General features: G+C 35.4%; 6 protein-coding genes across 8 annotated transcripts in view; 2 read left to right on the forward strand and 4 right to left on the reverse strand.

Annotated features, from left to right (window-relative positions):
- The window catches only part of LOC129578395 (40S ribosomal protein S2), a 34,569-nt gene extending 28,730 nt beyond the window's left edge, over nucleotides 1–5,839 (forward strand). The window contains exons 1-4 of one of the 2 annotated variants that reach the window (XM_055466887.1): nucleotides 4,071–4,147; nucleotides 4,601–4,673; nucleotides 4,774–5,220; nucleotides 5,435–5,839. In XM_055466887.1, coding sequence (XP_055322862.1) covers nucleotides 4,605–4,673; nucleotides 4,774–5,220; nucleotides 5,435–5,749 — 831 coding nt within the window. In that variant the 5' untranslated portion in view covers nucleotides 4,071–4,147; nucleotides 4,601–4,604 and the 3' untranslated portion in view covers nucleotides 5,750–5,839. Of the gene's footprint in view, nucleotides 1–4,070; nucleotides 4,148–4,600; nucleotides 4,674–4,773; nucleotides 5,221–5,434 lie in introns of those variants that run through there. The other variant, XM_055466888.1, reaches the window with a different exon arrangement.
- On the reverse strand, nucleotides 1,847–3,948 carry LOC129578394 (protein MEMO1). The gene is made up of 7 exons (XM_055466886.1): nucleotides 3,588–3,948; nucleotides 3,181–3,262; nucleotides 3,021–3,089; nucleotides 2,695–2,919; nucleotides 2,409–2,628; nucleotides 2,226–2,330; nucleotides 1,847–2,151 (listed from the first exon to the last, which is right to left on the reverse strand). Exons 1-7 carry the CDS (start codon nucleotides 3,634–3,636, stop codon nucleotides 2,020–2,022), a joined length of 882 nt encoding a protein of 293 aa, XP_055322861.1. The 5' UTR covers nucleotides 3,637–3,948; the 3' UTR covers nucleotides 1,847–2,019.
- A 512-nt stretch (nucleotides 5,840–6,351) lies between the features above and the next one.
- LOC129578409 (uncharacterized) lies at nucleotides 6,352–7,370 on the reverse strand. The gene is made up of 3 exons (XM_055466921.1): nucleotides 7,096–7,370; nucleotides 6,894–7,034; nucleotides 6,352–6,806 (listed from the first exon to the last, which is right to left on the reverse strand). The coding sequence occupies exons 1-3, from the start codon at nucleotides 7,248–7,250 to the stop codon at nucleotides 6,476–6,478; spliced, it is 627 nt and encodes a 208-aa protein (XP_055322896.1). The 5' UTR covers nucleotides 7,251–7,370; the 3' UTR covers nucleotides 6,352–6,475.
- A 1,673-nt stretch (nucleotides 7,371–9,043) lies between these two features.
- Nucleotides 9,044–11,121, forward strand: LOC129578408 (ubiquitin carboxyl-terminal hydrolase). Its single transcript, XM_055466920.1, has 5 exons — nucleotides 9,044–9,223; nucleotides 9,365–9,505; nucleotides 9,590–9,732; nucleotides 10,307–10,583; nucleotides 10,697–11,121. Exons 1-5 carry the CDS (start codon nucleotides 9,188–9,190, stop codon nucleotides 10,784–10,786), a joined length of 687 nt encoding a protein of 228 aa, XP_055322895.1. The 5' UTR covers nucleotides 9,044–9,187; the 3' UTR covers nucleotides 10,787–11,121.
- Nucleotides 11,122–11,123: 2 nt separating this feature from the next.
- On the reverse strand, nucleotides 11,124–15,111 carry LOC129578406 (tetraspanin-5). The gene is made up of 6 exons (XM_055466918.1): nucleotides 14,860–15,111; nucleotides 14,310–14,504; nucleotides 14,140–14,220; nucleotides 13,684–13,962; nucleotides 13,493–13,609; nucleotides 11,124–13,341 (listed from the first exon to the last, which is right to left on the reverse strand). Exons 1-6 carry the CDS (start codon nucleotides 14,944–14,946, stop codon nucleotides 13,273–13,275), a joined length of 828 nt encoding a protein of 275 aa, XP_055322893.1. The 5' UTR covers nucleotides 14,947–15,111; the 3' UTR covers nucleotides 11,124–13,272.
- A 126-nt stretch (nucleotides 15,112–15,237) lies between these two features.
- LOC129578405 (zinc finger protein-like 1 homolog) lies at nucleotides 15,238–17,269 on the reverse strand. Of its 2 annotated transcripts, XM_055466917.1 has the most exons (7): nucleotides 17,114–17,266; nucleotides 16,874–16,996; nucleotides 16,618–16,729; nucleotides 16,314–16,507; nucleotides 15,953–16,157; nucleotides 15,691–15,799; nucleotides 15,238–15,589 (listed from the first exon to the last, which is right to left on the reverse strand). In XM_055466917.1, the coding sequence occupies exons 2-7, from the start codon at nucleotides 16,973–16,975 to the stop codon at nucleotides 15,430–15,432; spliced, it is 882 nt and encodes a 293-aa protein (XP_055322892.1). In that variant the 5' UTR covers nucleotides 16,976–16,996; nucleotides 17,114–17,266; the 3' UTR covers nucleotides 15,238–15,429. The 2 variants fall into 2 exon arrangements, with proteins under 2 accessions (XP_055322892.1, XP_055322891.1); XM_055466916.1 differs by having other exon boundaries at nucleotides 16,874–17,269.
- Nucleotides 17,270–17,735: the final 466 nt, after the last annotated feature.

The raw sequence follows: 17,735 nt of genomic DNA on the forward strand, positions 1-17,735 counted from the left end.
TATTTAAGGCATATTTTTAGCGTGAACCGCATGCAAAGCATACGGATGGAATACGCTAAGTCAAAGTATTCTATCCGTATGCTTTGCATGCGGTTCACGCTAAAAATATGCCTTAAATATACCTTCGGCTCTGTATTAAACTATGCATAAAATACCTAGTGGCGAAGCGTTACGAGTACGCGTAGTACTACGTTCACTAATTCCCTAAACGTAGTGGTTCGTAGTGGTACGCGTAGTCGTAACGCTTCGCCACTATGATAAAATAAGCGTAAGCGTGAAAATGTTATAAACGTAGCGTGCGCAGGGAATACACGCGGTATATTTATAGCGCAGTTTTTTTATTGAGAATAAAATTAAACGGACTTCTTTTGAAATTGAATCAATTCAAAGTTTACTCACACAAATAACTTGATTTGTTTGATATCCGTATTCTTCCCATCTCCAGCAAGCACCTACGTGTTTTGGTTGTAAGTTTTTATGTTCGTTATGTTGGAGTTCTTGTTCGCACTTCAAATGCACAACATTATAATAACTGTAATTGTTTGTGCCACAAACCGGGTTCCATTCAAAACGCTTCCAATAATATCTCTCACAATCTTCGGTACGGTATCTATCATATTTCACATTTTAGTTGTAAGTTTACGCATTTTTCATATTCTTCTTCTTGCATGCGCTTCAACTCGGAAATATTGTCTGTACCACAAACGATGTCTGGCGATTATGAATGGCGTCAAAATTTGTACATGAATAAGTTATCAGAAAAGCGAAGTGGATGAAAATTGTTTTGAACATTGTTCAGTGTTGTTGGTTCGAGTGACAATTTTCGAAAGATTTTACTTTGTTGAAGCGAAGATTGAAAACAAAAAAGGAATGAATACTATATATTTATTAGTGAGACGTAAAAGAACGCAAGTTGGTCCAACTTCGTAGCAATAAAGAAGTATGTTTCATTGCAACTAATAATGGTTAAAAGAGTGTATGTTCGTTTTTAGCGGGTCCTCGCGGTTTTTCACGGTTTTCGCGGAGCTGATATGAGATAACAACTTGGTGTCTTCGGCAATCTGTAGCACTCGAGGTCTTCTATAACATTGCTGAAGTCAGTTATTCCTTATTTCTTATCATTTCCGCGAAAAGCGCGAAAAATGATAAGAAAAAAAGTTCATATAAAATTTGCTTTTTTATTTTATAAGAGATAGATGTCTTCAGAAATTTTATAGAAGACCTCAAGTACTACAACTTTGCCGAAGACACCAAGTTGTTATGTCTTATCAGTTCCGCGGAAACCATGAAAAACCACGGAGGCTAGACGGGATGCCAACATGCTTCCTTTTAACGCAGATAGAATCAACTGAAAACATACTTTCCTTTTCAAAAATATAAATCGACAAAAAAACATACATTCTTTTACGTCTCACGAATAGATATGGCAAGCAATGGCTAATATGCATCTGTTAAAAATGATAAGAATTAGAAGAATGCGCACATCCATCATTCAGCTGGTAATATTGACGGGGAGGGGGAGGTGTGTACTTCAACCTCATTTCTCCTTCTGCACAAAGAGAGTTCAAAGTATCGAGGGTGCACCGCTCACAAAGGAAGACATTTTAAATGAAAATCACCCGCTATGCGTGACACTTAAATGTCAACAAAAAAAAAGTGATATCACGCCTTAAAATTACTAGAATATATAGACTTTTGTTTAAAATCTCGTTTGTTTTTTGGTTTTATTTGTCCAAATGCTTCATTTTGAATCATTGGCTTTATTTCTATCCAAATATATTATCAATTTTGAAACCACAATTGTTTGTTTTCTTCCACACAACAAATTTAAAAAAAACTCGTTGCGTACAAATGAATTAAAATTGATTTGAATTTATTTTGAACAAAAGTAAAAAGAAATGAAATGAAACAAATTCTGCATTAGAGTAATAATTTCAAAAAATCATTGAATCATAATAATTATTCGAAGAGTTTTGAGGTGATGTTGCATTTCTCGTCTTATCTATCAACCATTCAAATTTATTCAAAGATTAGCGACCCCGATGCGTAGCTGACACTTGAATCCGACATATTGAAACATTGACTACTCTGAGCATATTTGAGGAACTTAAAATTCATGCGATAGCCTCGTGATTGCAACGACTTTACTGCCTGAAAAATGTTCGAGAAAAGAAACTCGAATAAATCGTTTCGAAATTGAAGTTGAGTGAATCTCCGTGTGTTACCTGTAGCATTACGCCGATTGGATGACGACCACAAATCGTATTGTTATAACGCTTCAAGTATTCGTTGAATGCTGACGGGTTCAATGTTTCGATAATATCCATGCCCTGTGGAGTAGACAATTTCGATGAAAAAGGCGAATTGAACTACGATATTTGTTCTTCGTTTAAAAAAAGGTAACAAACATTTTTATCTAATTTTTCGATGGATTTATGAATATGCCCGCACGATTCGTCATAGTATGTGTAACTAAATCGTTTCCCCCAATGGCAGAAATCGGACGAGATGACGAACAGATTTTGCGAATCGGCCAAATACGGTGCGAGGATTTCACCGTAAATCGCTTCTACATCGGACGATATCGAACCAACCAAAATCGGCACGATGGTGAACTGATTACGAAAACTGAAATAAACCAAGTGCCGAAAATTAATTACTGTTCAGAAACTCAAATAATTCGAATCAACTCACTCTTCCATCACTTTTGCAATGTATGGTAGATGCATTTCGATGCTGTGCTCGTCTTCATCGGTGTTCATGTCCATCCAGGAGAATTTACCGGTTTTTTCGAGCTCTGCATTGATTTGAGTATCAATTTTGAGATCATACAGTGGGGTTTCGTATTTATCAGCAATCGACAATGCACAACCACGTAATCGGACATGATGCGATGGACCGAGAATGAATACACGTTTCCTGAAGCAAAAAAAGGATCGATCGGTTGTTGGAATTTCCAAAAGTTGGTATAATTCATGAGAGAAATGTCATGAAATAATGATAAGTAGAAAGAGACTTACACCACAGCCGGGCTCACTTGACGGTATGCAAACGCAGCACACGCACCACAGTACGAATAACCAGCATGACTGAAAACAAAATGAAAATGATCATTTAGGTGCTGGCTGTTTCGATGCAGATAATTTGCCCAATAATTTTCTAGCCAAATTTTATACATACGGTGCAATAATTGCTCTAGCTGGCCCGTATGTTAATTCAGCCTTATCTAACCAATTCTCAAGCTGCTGATTCAGTTGGCTGCCTGAAAAGTATGCAACGCATAAACAATTATCCCCTATGCATGACTGCAGTCGAATTTTTCATTTTCCAAATCGGAACAAGTGTTTGGAGAAAATAAAAATTCCATGAATCATTTCGATGCCATTCATTTTTGCTCTACATCAAATGCAGTCAGCTAGAATGCATAAATCACAAATAAGATGTGTAACCAACGTCGATAAGGTCCATTTACGGTGAATGAACTACACACGGATTTTCCAGCAAAAACAAAGACAAAGAAAAACCCTTGTGTCATCGTTCTATAAACAAATGATCGCTCGAAATTAATTTTTACAAACTAAATTTACCCGAATTCGTGTACCAGCTGCCTGCGTGCGTTGCTTTACGTGGTGGCATTTTATTTTCTTCGGAAAATTTGCTTCAAAATAATAGAAAAATGTTGAAACCAACAGTAAAACAATATGATCACGTCACTCAGCAGTATAAAAAAAGCAAATCTATCGCCTATTCTTTATTTACAATGAAATTACAAACATGTCTGTTGTATTGTAAACGTCAAAGTGTGTACATTAGATTCAGCAGTTATTATAGTAGACGTGGGAATTTCAATCATTTTAAATATACTATTAAACTGTGAGTTTTCGAGTAATTATTTCCAAGTTTTATTAAACAAAATTGTGGATAAAAAATTGTTTTTGTTCCACGATCAAATCAAAATCTATCGACCGTATATTTGTTTGAATTGAATCTGTGAACGGGGTTTTAGTTGAACGATGACAACACAAAGAGACAAACCATGCATTGCAGCAGCGACATCTACTGCTTTCTTTGCTGACTAGGGCGATGCAAAGCCATCGACTCGTTCATTCGGTTTTTCGATTTCTTCAAATCAACACTGAAAAACAAAGTGAGCTCCATTACTATACCACGTTTTTTAAATTTTTCCAGAGCAATTTCCATAAATTTATCACTACGGATGGCAACAGCTAACATCAATGAATTAAATAATTTTTCGTGATATTTTTCAGTGGATAAATGTTAAAATTTGTTAAATTTCTCGGAATTTTCTGATGTGACGCCACGTGGTGTGCGTAGCATATTTGCCATTGTTGAATTGATGAATTTATCCTATCCATATTTTTGTTATTTTCCTTGCTAAAATGCAGCGGAAAATGTGAAAATTATGTTTGCCATGATGAGACATTTAATTTTTCTTATGCGGTTTACACCAGAAGAACGGGCAATTGTTCTAGAGATGGCTAAGAATTGTCTGAGCAAACATAACCTAACATTTTTCGTTTAGTTCTCGTCTGAAAAGCGTGAGTACAGTCACATATTCATAAGTGAATTAAATTTACAGAAAAATGGCGGACGCAGCTCCAGCCCAGCGTAGCGGTTTTCGTGGTGGATTCGGATCAAGAGGATCACGTCCAGTGAGTATTTGTTAATTTAGACATTTCTCTCTCTTTTTTTCTAGTTTTGTAAATGTTCCTCATTGTAATGCTCTCCGTTGTATTTTTGCTTTGTGTTTAGGGTGGACGAGGTGGTCGTGGACGTGGCCGTGGTGCACGCGGTGGTCGTGGACGTGGGAAGGAAGATCAAAAGGAATGGGTTCCAGTAACTAAGTTGGGCCGTTTGGTTCGCGAAGGAAAAATCCGTTCATTAGAAGAAATTTACTTGTACTCATTACCAATCAAGGAGTTCGAAATCATCGACACCTTCTTGGGATCGCAATTGAAAGACGAAGTATTGAAGATCATGCCTGTACAGAAACAAACTCGTGCCGGTCAACGTACTCGTTTCAAGGCCTTCGTTGCCATCGGTGACAGCAACGGACACATCGGTCTCGGTGTTAAGTGCAGCAAAGAAGTTGCCACCGCCATCCGTGGTGCCATCATCTTGGCTAAATTGTCAGTTGTTCCAGTTCGTCGTGGTTACTGGGGTAACAAAATCGGTAAACCACATACCGTACCATGCAAGGTGAGCACACATACCATCTACATTCGCTTTCATTTCTTCTTTTTTTCTTCAAAATGATGAGAATATTTTTGATTCTTATGCGGTTTACACCGGAAGGCTCTAATGACGGCTATAAGATGTCTGATTTAATTTAATACAAACCAAATTCTGATGAAATTTCCATGGTGGACAAAAAAAACTAATCATTTCGCATTTTTGTTTGTTTTCTCAACAGGTCACCGGTAAGTGCGGATCAGTCTCAGTGCGTTTGATCCCAGCTCCACGTGGTACCGGCATCGTTTCAGCTCCAATTCCAAAGAAACTGTTGTTGATGGCTGGTATCGAAGATTGCTACACATCAGCTCGTGGCTCAACCGGTACTTTGGGTAACTTTGCCAAGGCAACTTATGCTGCCATCGCCAAGACCTACGCCTACTTGACACCAGACTTGTGGAAGGATCTTCCACTTGGTAAATCACCATACCAAGAATACGCCGACTTCTTGGCCATCAACCACAAACCAGGTGTCGGAACCCGCACTGAAGCTTAAACGTTCCCGAACGTTTCCGATGCTAAAATGAAACCACATACACATTCAGATCTATTTAATAAACAAATGACTTATTAAATATTTCATAAACCAATTGTCTTTTATTTATTACTGAAACAAGGGAGGAGCTTATCACGCTTATTAGCGATCAGTGTTTTCATTTGAGTCGAATGCTTAAGATATATTCATGAGAGGAGAGACGCACAAATAACGATCAAAATTTCGATTCCAAATTGTTTTCTTACCATTTATTGGACAAATCTATCGAATTTAATCGAAACAAACGCAAAAATTACACAAATTTGTTGAGCGTGTCGCCTGGCACGAGTATTCATGGTTTCTTCAGGGCAAAACAACATAATGCGCCTAAAATCCATGCAATAAACGATTGAAATGCTGTAGTTATAGAAATATGACTATCAATAATGTTGACTGAATCCAAATTGAATATAAAAAACAAATACACAATCTCTCTCTTTCTTCTAGAGAAATTCAATCTTTCGGAATAATATCCGATGAATTTCATATCAGCCAGTCTGAGATTTCATTCCACTCGGTTCTATTGTCGTTGTGCGGCCAGAAAATATAAAAAAATTCATATATATGTAGATATCGCATTTATATTTAAATTTGTATTTGTTTTGTGCTTCTTGAAGAGCTTCACATTTGTTCATTTCATTAGGCACTATGGACAGTGGCTTACAAACTATGAGAATCGATTGTATCTTAACGCATTTTACGAAGAATGATGAATGAGCTCAGAAGAGCGAGACCAGCAAAGCTAGCAAAGCCAGCCACTGGATAGAGCCATTGGCTCCATTGGTTATTTTTGGGAAGACGCAGTATATAAGAAACCATCTTCAGAATTTCTTCGAGAGCCTTTTTGTTCAGCGATGAGATGTACACATTGTCATCGACCAGTTTATCGTATTTGATTGGATTTGCTTTCAAAGTCGTTTGTGACGCTTCCAACACCATGTTCATTAGACGCAATTGGTCGAGTATATTTTTATATGCCGTTTCTTTGTATTTGGCCGAATCCATTTCTGCAACATATCTGGAAATAAATGTTTCATTAGTTAACACAGTCCAATCGCTGCAATTTGAGAAGAAAACGAATGTCATTCAATTGAGAAACACAAACTTTTCAAAATGGACCGCTTGGTTTGGTTGACTGGACAGTTCGGCAATCATTTCACGCCTTGTTTCCGCATCTTCAAGGCCAAACAATTCCAAATCTTTGTGAGATAAGGCTGATAAATCCTTGTGCATAATGTCACTTTCCCTGAAAACATTGTAAGATCGTTAAATTGGCAATTCAACAAGTGAGAATCGGTTGTTCATACTTAATTCTTTTGATGGTTTCATCGGTTACACTCGGAAAGCCACGGATTATTTTCAACACGGGATCGTCGAATGCCGTGTCACAGCCATCGTCACTATCCTCGGAATTGTTGTTATTCGAGACACTGTTGGTCTGAGGTTCATCAATTTCAGCCATTTTTCTACGTAAACCAAATTCGTTTTCATCAGCAGAAAAATATCTTCTTTCAGTTTTAAAGTTTGCCGATCGAATTTAAGGTTATGCTCAAACCGTCGATTTGATTGCATTCATTTCCATTGCGTTTCATTTTTTTTCTTCAAATGTCATTGGGCCTCATTCATATCACATACATTTCAAAACGAAAAAACTTTAATTTTTGCACTTCGATTCAATAATAAAAATCGCGGCGGAGTTTCATTTAACAATAATAGAATTTTTCTATTTAAATATGCATTTACTTGAAGGAATTGAGAAAGAAGAGAAGATCCAGTTAAGTACCATTTGCACTAGGAATAGTTCAAAAGGTAGTAAATCACAAATCAAAGTTTAATGTATTTATTATAGAACTTTTGAAATTTTTTTAGAGCAAATGGTACTAAAACGAAATTAAGTGTCAAATCTCAACATTGCTAGAATCATTGTGTTTACTGTGTGTGCATGGAGATTTGGCTGATTCTCACCATCCATTATTCGTCTATTTCAGGTGGGATACTAATGCCAGCAATGAGCATCCACTCAGTATGGTACAAACTACGATCAATATGAATATTATCCCATTTCCAAACTAATTCGACTTTTATGCGATCTTTTGCCAAATTCAAAATGCACTTATATGTATTTAAATCAAGTGTAATGCACATAGCACATAAACTTTCCAACTTAGGTAATTTTTCTATTAGATTGACAACTGCTTTTTCATTTGATCCACTAAATATCAATGTTTTTAGGTTTTTGAAGTTCTGTAAATCAGTCAAACACATAAGATCTGATTCAAGTTTTTCTTGTGCAGACTCATTAGAAAAAACCCCAAAATCAAACATCAAGGTATCGAGTTTTGGTCAATTTCCTCCTCATTTATATAGTCAAATCGCCAATTAATCGATCGTATTAAATGACCGAAAATCTCCAAGAATGAGTTTGCATGCCTAAGAGAGACACTCCATTTTCTATCTGCTGGAAAGATCCATATGTGACCGTCAGGTGAAAGCGTCGGAAAGCTCTTTTTCGCGTTCTCTTGAAATCGTGTACACACTTTGGCTGCGCTATGGAAAACCTTGATATCTTTAGCTAGGTAATTGAGAATTCGTTGAATGCATTTATCGTTCCGAACGTTGAGAATATGCTGTGGTGAGTCTTGAGATAGTGGTGATGTTATAAGCGGTGGTTGCTCGGATGTTTGTACATCAGACAAAGAAATTACAACAAAGTCTGATAGTGAGTCATCATCACTTGAATCCACATAATGAATAACTGGTCCGGTCCATTCATGATGATCTGAAATATGAAGAATTTTTTTTTTCGAAATATTTGTTAAGAGAACTCGTGTTCAAACATATTCGATTTATATTTGACTCGTTTACCTATTCCTTGATTGAACTAATTAAAGAAACCAAACCAGTAACTTGTTGCCTTGGGCTTTGTTTGACTCAGAATAAAAGCAATTAACACAAATTGATGTTGTGTCCTAAAGAGTTTTATGCCAAGTCAAATGTCATTCACGACTATTGGTAATCTTCCGACGTAAAGGTAGATGCTCCGAACCTTACGAATAGAAATAAAGCAATGGGATGATTTTGACGAATATACGAAAACTCCCGAAATCCAATTTGAATTATTTGAATGAACCGCGACATCTATCGGTGTGATTTTTAGACAAAAATCAACAGATTTGATTGTACTCATTTCCAATGTGTTCCACTTTGTTCATCAAATGTCATATGGCTTAGGTTGTATACATTCGAAACAGAGTAAACGCTGAAATTTTGCATTTCATTACAGTGATAAAAGTCGCGGCCGGCTGTTCTGTTGAAACTAAATTCATTCTACGCATTCAGTAACATCTTTTCACGAATTGATATTTATTTTTTTGATCATCGAAGCTACGATAAATCAAAATGGCAACATGGATTGCATTGGAATCAAATCCAGAGGTATTTTCGAAGAAATGTTTCCAGCTTAGTTTATTTATAGATTTAATTTGTTATTTGTCAATGGAAAATGACGCAGTTTTTTTTGGGGTGTTAATAATTAAATTAAATAGCCATATCTGACGTGTTTCTTTCTTTGCTTAGGTGCTCAGTAAATACGTCCATAAATTGGGTGTTTCACCTCTATGGAGCCTTATCGATGTGTTTGGGTTGGAACCAGACCAGTTGGAATGGCTTCCAAAGCCGGTTAAGGCGTTGATTCTTCTGTTTCCATGCTCGGATAGCGTAAGTTAATCATACATTTGAAACACACAGTTTCAAAGCAAACAAATTGGAAAATAAATTTCGGTTGTTCTTTGCGATAAACAGTTCGAACAGTACTCGAAGCAACAAGATGCTGAGCTTCAAGCAAATCCACCAAAGGTTCCCGATGGCATTTTCCATTTGAGACAATACATTCGCAATGCTTGCGGTGCCATCGCCTTGGTTCATAGCGTGTCTAACAATCCAGAGTAAGTTGATCGGTTCAGTAAAAGTCGTTTTTTTTCTACTGAAGTAACTGAAAACAGTTGTAATTTCGATGGAATTTCACAAGATTATGAGTCATAATTTATGACACCATTCATGAAGGTGTGAAAATGATTGATATTCTAATTGATATTGATTTTATTGTATCAAAACCAAGGGGCAATCCACTCAAAAGTAATACATAATACCTGCGAAGTAATACGAAGTAATACTAGGTAAAAGTGGTATTACTTTTGATAAAGTAATACTCCTTTTAAAAATAATACTATTGTTTGAAAAAAGTAATACTAAAGTAATACAAGGTAATATTTAAATTAGTATTACTTAAAGTAATCCTAATACACAGTATTACTTTTGAGTGGTTTTCCCCTCGATCAAAACACTATTTGTATACGTTAAAAAAAGTTACTTTTTGTATTGATTTTTATTTCTCGTCCCATGACAATTTGAAGTTAAGTGGTCATTTTGTTTGAAATGTCAAAAAAAGTCAAATTCTACGCTCAAAACTATTATATATGGTTTTTTGATAAAAATTGTGTGATTTTCTCTCATTTTTAGCATTGAGGTTGAAGAGGGCAGCATTTTGAAAAAGTATTTGGATCAAGCACGCAGTTTGACATCTGAAGAGCGTGGAAAATTGCTCGAGAACGACGCATCGTTCTCGCAAGCTCATCAAGAGCTAGCGATCGAAGGTCAAACGGACGCAAACTCCGGCGAGCCGGTGAATCATCATTTTGTTGCATTTGTCAATTTCAACAATGAACTCTTCGAGTTGGATGGACGCAAGTCGTATCCAATCCCACACGGTGCCACCAGTGATGACTCATTTCTATTGGTAAATACTATTGAGATTATTTGGAATTACAATGTTAACGCTTAATGCCTTCAATGGTATTAAAAAAAATCGATCAATTAATAAAAAAAAATCGTTTAATTTCATAATTTTAGGACGCCGCCAAAGTATGTAAGGCTGCTATCGCACGCGATCCAGAAGATGTTAACTTCAGTGTTATTGCTTTGGCTCCAACTCAGGATTGAAGTGTTTATTAAAACAGCATATATACGTCAAACATTTGCACTGTGTTAAATCAAGCATTCCGAATGCTTTGATCCATTTTTCAAACAAAAAAATGTGCTAACGAAAAAAACTAAACACAGAAACAACAATTTTTGATGTGCATTTACATGGCTTGATAATTCAATTATATGGCAAGCATGAAACCGACCAAAACCAAAATAAGCTTATACATTTTAGCGATTATATTTTATGCGCTGGCAAACACATGAGCATTCGTTTCTAAAAACAATTTCATATAAACAATTTTTTTGTCGAATCAAATTCAATAAATAAAAGGCATTCAGCTGTGAAAATACGTCTTGTTTTGTTATTATTTTTCTTTTTCTTCTTTATTCACATTGCGTGTAGTAACGAGGTTTCAATTAAAAATCTTGAATGAGATACAATTTCATTCCAATTGAATGGTGTAATGATTGATTTTGTTTTTTTGCCCTATTTCTATATCAAAGTCATATTTTTTTATTAATTTTTTTAACCGAAAAAACAAATTGGCACACAAGTTTTGCGACAGAAATTCTTTTAAGTAGATGTCATTTAACCAAAATTAAATTTTCACTTCATAAATTGTCTTGCTTGCAATATATCATACGCTTAAAACTAATGTTAGAATTTAAAGAGACAAAAACTTGTAAATTTAACGGGTTTAATTATCGTAAGCACTACATGGAATCCAAATCATTTTAATATTGTCAAAAATAATTAAATAAATTTATATGATGATATTGTATTCTTCACTTAAAATCTGTAAATTTTCGAATTTGTTAAGAAATTTGAAATCAATTAAATGGTAATGTGGAAAAAATGTATTTCAATTAAATACGACCATCGCTGGAGTGAATTTTGTCAAACAAATGATAAATTTTCCGATTTTTCGAAATTTTTTGTCATTTTTTGTATGGAAGGTCTTAATTATTTTTCCCGCAGTTTATGGGCAATTTCATCAATAAATGATATCCATTACCGAAAATAATGAAATTGATAGTCTAGTCCATTTATAAAAACTTCAAATATTCTCATAAACATCATTTCATGAATATTTTTTTGTAAAATAACAGAATTAATGGGAAAAAACTGAAATTTCAATGCCGGTCCTAATTAAATTTCCATGACTGTATGTGTTTTATGTACATTCAATGTGAATGATCATTGTACATCATTTCACATTGGTAACGAAAAAAGTGTAAATTTTTTTTTTTGAGTTATCTCAACAGTGAATTACAAGATTTTATTTCATTTTTGCAATTGGGCGTAATTGCTTCATTTCAAATAAAAAATATGGATATTAAAATGAACTAATTTACGGTCATAGGTTCTGACACCAAATGCCGTTTTTCTGCACAGATCAATTTCTCGTTGAAATTGAGAGCAATCTCAAATCTGTTTGTCGCATTGGAATCGGAATCGAAAATAGTTTCAAAAACATTTGGGGCGGGGGGCGAAGCAGCCCCAAGGGTTGAAATAACCCCATTTAGGTCAAATTCGACAACACTTGATTTTCGACCAAAATTTCAAGAAAATTGAAAAAACTAATGATGCCATTCGATAGCCAATCCAAATGATAAGCCTGAAAGGGGGGTCTAGGGGGGTCATTTCCCCCTCCCATGGCTTCAAAATCGCACGAGAATGAAAAAAGTGCACAAAAAAAATATCGCACATGCGATATCGAGAAATTGATATGTGCAGAAAAACGGCATTTAGTGTCAGAACCTATGTTTACGGTCCAAAAAAATGGCCTAAAGACTCTTAAAATTTTCTTGGGAAAAAAAATAACAACTACAGTAGCCTACATTCCATGTAGTGCTAAAAAACGTAGTAGATATCAAAGAGTTCGAGCTATGATTGTTGAATATTCCTGCGTGTTGAATATCGACTAATTTGAGTATTCATCAATTGATTTGAGAGTAGATTCATTTTAGATGTATTCAATGCAATTTCATTATTCTAATCATTCTGCTTGGTTAATGCATACTGCTAAATATACCTAATAATTCGTTCTAAACTCACGGCCCACGAACACAAAATTCATCATGACAATTCGGCAGTGTCGTTTATAACAAAATTTGATCAATTTTGTTTTTTTTATTCGTTCGGTTCCCGTGGTTTTGATCATATCTCGTTTTCACTTAAATCCTAAAGCTGCTTAAATTATGGTTCTCCTTCAAAAGAATTCGAAAAAAAAAGATTTCAATACTGAAATTTCGGTGAATTTTCTTTCATTTTACTACTGACTAAATTTCTGTATTGTAAATTTGAAATGGAATTGACACGGTTATATCATATGGTTTAGACCGTCATTAGTCGTGCAAAATTATGGAAGACAGTCGAATACAAGCCGATAATAATCGGCGTGACGAGTAAATAGTAGATTAGTCTTTTTTTTATTGCCCTATTGTTCATTTCGTTCTCAATTGCTTACACTAATCCGTAGCGGTAATTGATATGTGATTTATCTCCATTTTGACTTTTGAGCAAAAATATCAGCACGCAAATTTTGCGCAAAACATATGCCCAAAATCTGAAAATGGGAAACAATCAAAAATTAACATTTATATTTTAAATGAAGCGAGCTCAAGATTGAGTTGATAAAAAAACTGGAAGCCGAAGTTATCGAGTGCAAAATAAATGAATGTACTTGTACTTAGAACTCAAAAGTGACAGAAACCAACCTGCATAAACGCTGAGAATATAACGGTTGACGAAATTATTATCAGGTTTCGTTCAACCCATTCTTCGCCAGCTTGTACGCAGCCTTTTTCATTGATTGTTCTTGACATGTCGTTGCTCTACAAACAAAAATCAGACGGTTAAAAAAATTTGATTTTTTTTTTGGAAAAAAGAGAGTTGTGATTGATCTTACATTTGATTCCCTGCGCACATCGTAACCGCATTGTTTGTTCCGAATAATCTCATTGGGTAGCCGTTTGCAACAAGAAAATGGAACACCACACGCTTCTCTGCTACCAACAGACAGTGAAGAACAGTTGAAGTAGTTATTGTTATCCCAGTCATTTGGTCCATCAATTCCGCAACATTGAAGCCAGTCTTCTTGAATCCAGTCGATGAGATTCTGTTGATCAGGATCCTCCCGATAATGAGTTATGAACGCACGCAAACCGTCCGTCGCTTGTTCTTTTATCTAAGGCAAGGTAAAAGTTAAAGCATATTGATTTTCTCAAGAAAAATGTTGTGAAGCAAATAGTCAATAAAATGCACATCTGAAGGTCAGTAAAAAAAACGATTCGTCTGACATGTTTAAAAGACAATCATCTAAGCAAATAGTAAATTAGTAAACAGAGAATAAGAATCAAATTACCCATCCTTTGTCGCGTAGAACGAATACCATCATTCCTGCACAGATTTCGAGTAGTAAAATTATCACCAAAAACACAGAGTACTACAAACAAAAGTGGAGAGGAGAAAGCCATTGATTGACATTGGTATGTGTTAAAATTGGGCGATGATTCAGCTGGGAATTCAGTTTACCATGGATAAAAGACAAGTGTTTTCACGAAGTGCACCAACACAGCCAGTGAACCCAATGATGAATGTAATCGTTCCACAGCATATTAGGATGAAAGCCGGATCGAGGGCAATGTGGCTACTTTTTGTTAAATTTCGAAACATATCTTTTTCGTTCCATGCCCAAACACCCACGGCTAATATGCATAGTCCCGCTAACTGTAATCATTTTCCATTCGAAAAAGTACACGCACCACAAATCACACACCGACGAAGCAAACAGAGAAAAAAATAATAATAATAATAAAGAAAAAGAAAAAAGAGAAAGAAATTAAATACACATAGCACACAAATACACAGTGACGTCAAAATCAATGATCATTATGCGTTTATTGTATGTAGTTTCGATTTCCTGTATGCTTACGAAAGAAGAAGAAAAATACTATTCTTTCTTTTTATTTCTCACTACACACTCACACTCATTGGAAACTTTCATTTTTTGTTTGTGTTTTTCTTTCGCTTATCCATGGATCGATATTAATTAAAATATTTTGGTTATTTTTTCTGCACTTACCCAGAACAAAACATTAACACTAAATATAAAATATTTTAAACAACAACTTATTTCACTAGTCCTGCGGCGATATTTTCGCACAGGCATTTTGGTGCTGTTTCGACGTGCAGTTTTTGGTGTCAATGAACAGATACTAAAACAATAATGATCACGGAACGTCAAACTATCTACTCTCCGACTCTGTGATTATTGTGTGTTATGTGTGTTGCTTGTTTTTTCTCCATTCTTTTTTTGCTTCGCTGTTCGATACATTGTGTATTACTCATGATCTTCACCCAAGGTGCTGAATTAGCGCTCTCTAGCGATCACATCGAACACTCAATCTCGCGATCGCAGCACCAAATTAAATCTTGTGTATACAAATTAAACGCAAACAGCTATATTGTCTATATCGTGAATAGAAATCAACATTTATTTATGAATCCATAACATTCGCATTACAATGCTTCTTTATTCTTAGTGTATTTTTGTTGTTGTTGTGGCTGTTGTTGGAATTTGAAACAGAATGCAAAATAAAAATATTAATCGAATTGAAAATAATAATAGGTTTTTTTTCTTCATCGGTAGAAATTAATTGTGTGGATATTCGATAGTATCATCGGAATTGGTATTATTGCGTCGACCCAATGAGGCCATAATGTATATTATAAAAACAAAGATCACAATGCCGCTCAACACGATAAACCACGTCCGGCGCCATGGTGGACGCGATGGTGGAACATACAATCTCCTGCAAAAAAATGTTCAATAGAATGGCATTTAGATTATTTGCTCATGACATCACACACTGGTTTTGCTTTATTATCTAAAATGTCTTATCTTGACACTTACCGCGACCATCTGGAGAAGATTTCCGCTGGTGTTCGCCGTTTATACTTGTTTTCATCTCTATCAATACCGATTGGTGGCTCTCGGCTCAGCAATGGCCGGCGACTACTTGCTACATTTTTAAACGGATATTCAACTTTTCATGAGCTTTTTTTGCATTTAAAATTCAGAACATCTAGCTTAAGACTGCGAAGAGAGTTTAAATTTCTTCGGCTTACGCCATATCTCATATGAATTGCAATTCGATTGAAAGGGTTTGGTTTACCTTGAAAATATGGTGCTGCTGAGTCGATATTAATGGAATGGTCTTTTGGCGTTTCGTGAATCGAAGAAGATTTATTGATACTTGATGATGACAATGCACTCACACTATTTTTGATTGAGACATTGTCCACGGCTGAATTGGAACTGGAATTGGATGCTTGTAATTGATTTGACTTTGAATTATCCGAAAATGTTGCATTCGGTTTCTGAAATGAAAGAATGGAGTCAATGATTAGTTTAATTGGACTCTCTCATCTCCTTTTCTCATTGATTTCATCTTCGTTTTCTGGAATGTGGTATTGTTTACAACAAGCGGTTGTTGAATAGAAAGTAGCAGCATAAATAAAATAAGCGTTTGTTACCAGAATCGCTCCAAATTCATCTCGTCCCCATGAAATTTTTTTCAAACGGCTACGAAGAACATCGGCTACGGGTGATATAAGATTTGGTGACGGGAATATTTGATCATAACATGTTGGGCACGTATGGCCACCGGGCGCTGTATTGCTTGGCAACGCCGATTCACGTTCGTTCAAACACGACCAATGGAATACATCTGGAACATAACGAAGCCACGCAAACAAAAACGTTAGACTATGTTTTCTCTGTTTGTTTGTTTGTTCATATCAACTGGGTGTAGTGTCATTTTGACATCGATTTACTTACGATAGCACGTTAGACGAATGCATTCATCCGACTCCAGGGAATTCTTGCACAATGCACACGATGAGTCGTAATCACTATCTTTTAGCCATTGAATATACGATTGAATGATACACTGGGAAAAAAGAAGCAAATATTGAACGGTCGAATATGTGAATCAAAAGAATCAAATCGATGTGAAATGTCTTTTGCTTGACTCGAAAGAGAACGGTGTTTTATGTCTTTCAAAAGTCGACAAATTCAAATAAATTCCACATACTTTTGGATGGCTGTTAACCATGCAATGCTCGCAAACATTGACCCGATGCTCAAAACAAAATTGATTCGTAACTAATCGCTTTGGACATTTACACAAACCCATCACACACACTGATTGTTTTGACTAATATTGGGGTATATTGAAGAGAAAAAAAAATTGAATTGGCCAAATTTACTACCGCGTTCTTATGTTCAATTCGGATTTTTATCGAAATGATATTGAATGTACGAAAAATATCACCGATTGTCGACACCAAACAAAAATAATCGGGATAAAATCAAAAGAAAAACACCAAAACTACTTTAATTTTATTCTTAGTAATTTTTTTTATTTAATGTTCGTCATTATTCTATGTGTCGCTTTTTTGACGTTTCGACTGCGTGTGCGTGTTTGTAGTAGTGCGAACACAAAATTGACACATATGCATTTTCTCCCTTCAACCGCTTTTGCTTTTTAGACTGTAGATAGAGCGTTGTGTACATGTCAGCCAGATGGAATAGTTCGTTTAGCTTGGAGCACCTATGAATAATCTGTGTATATGCGACAGCAAATCATACGGTTCAAATTTTAAAACAACAATAAACTGTTGAAAACCCGTTCGTACGTTTGGATTCTATATTACCTATAAATGCATAGTTATTCAGGAAAAAAGACATAACTGAATGGGCAAGCGGAATAATGAAACGTAATTCTGTTTTTAAATGAAGTGCCTCTGAGAAAATTTTGCAGTAAAAAAGCCCCACAAAAATATTGTCTGATAAAAATTTGTATGAAAATCTTATTCAGACAATATTTTTGTGGGGCTTTTTTACTGAAAAATTTTCTCAGAGGCACTTCATTTAAAAACAGAATTACGTTTCAT

This window comes from Sitodiplosis mosellana, unplaced genomic scaffold, assembly GCF_009176505.1.
Source record: "Sitodiplosis mosellana isolate CC-2019 unplaced genomic scaffold, AAFC_SMos_1.0 Smas_scaffold_6226, whole genome shotgun sequence".
In the NCBI taxonomy this organism is placed as follows: Eukaryota; Metazoa; Arthropoda; class Insecta; order Diptera; family Cecidomyiidae; genus Sitodiplosis; species Sitodiplosis mosellana.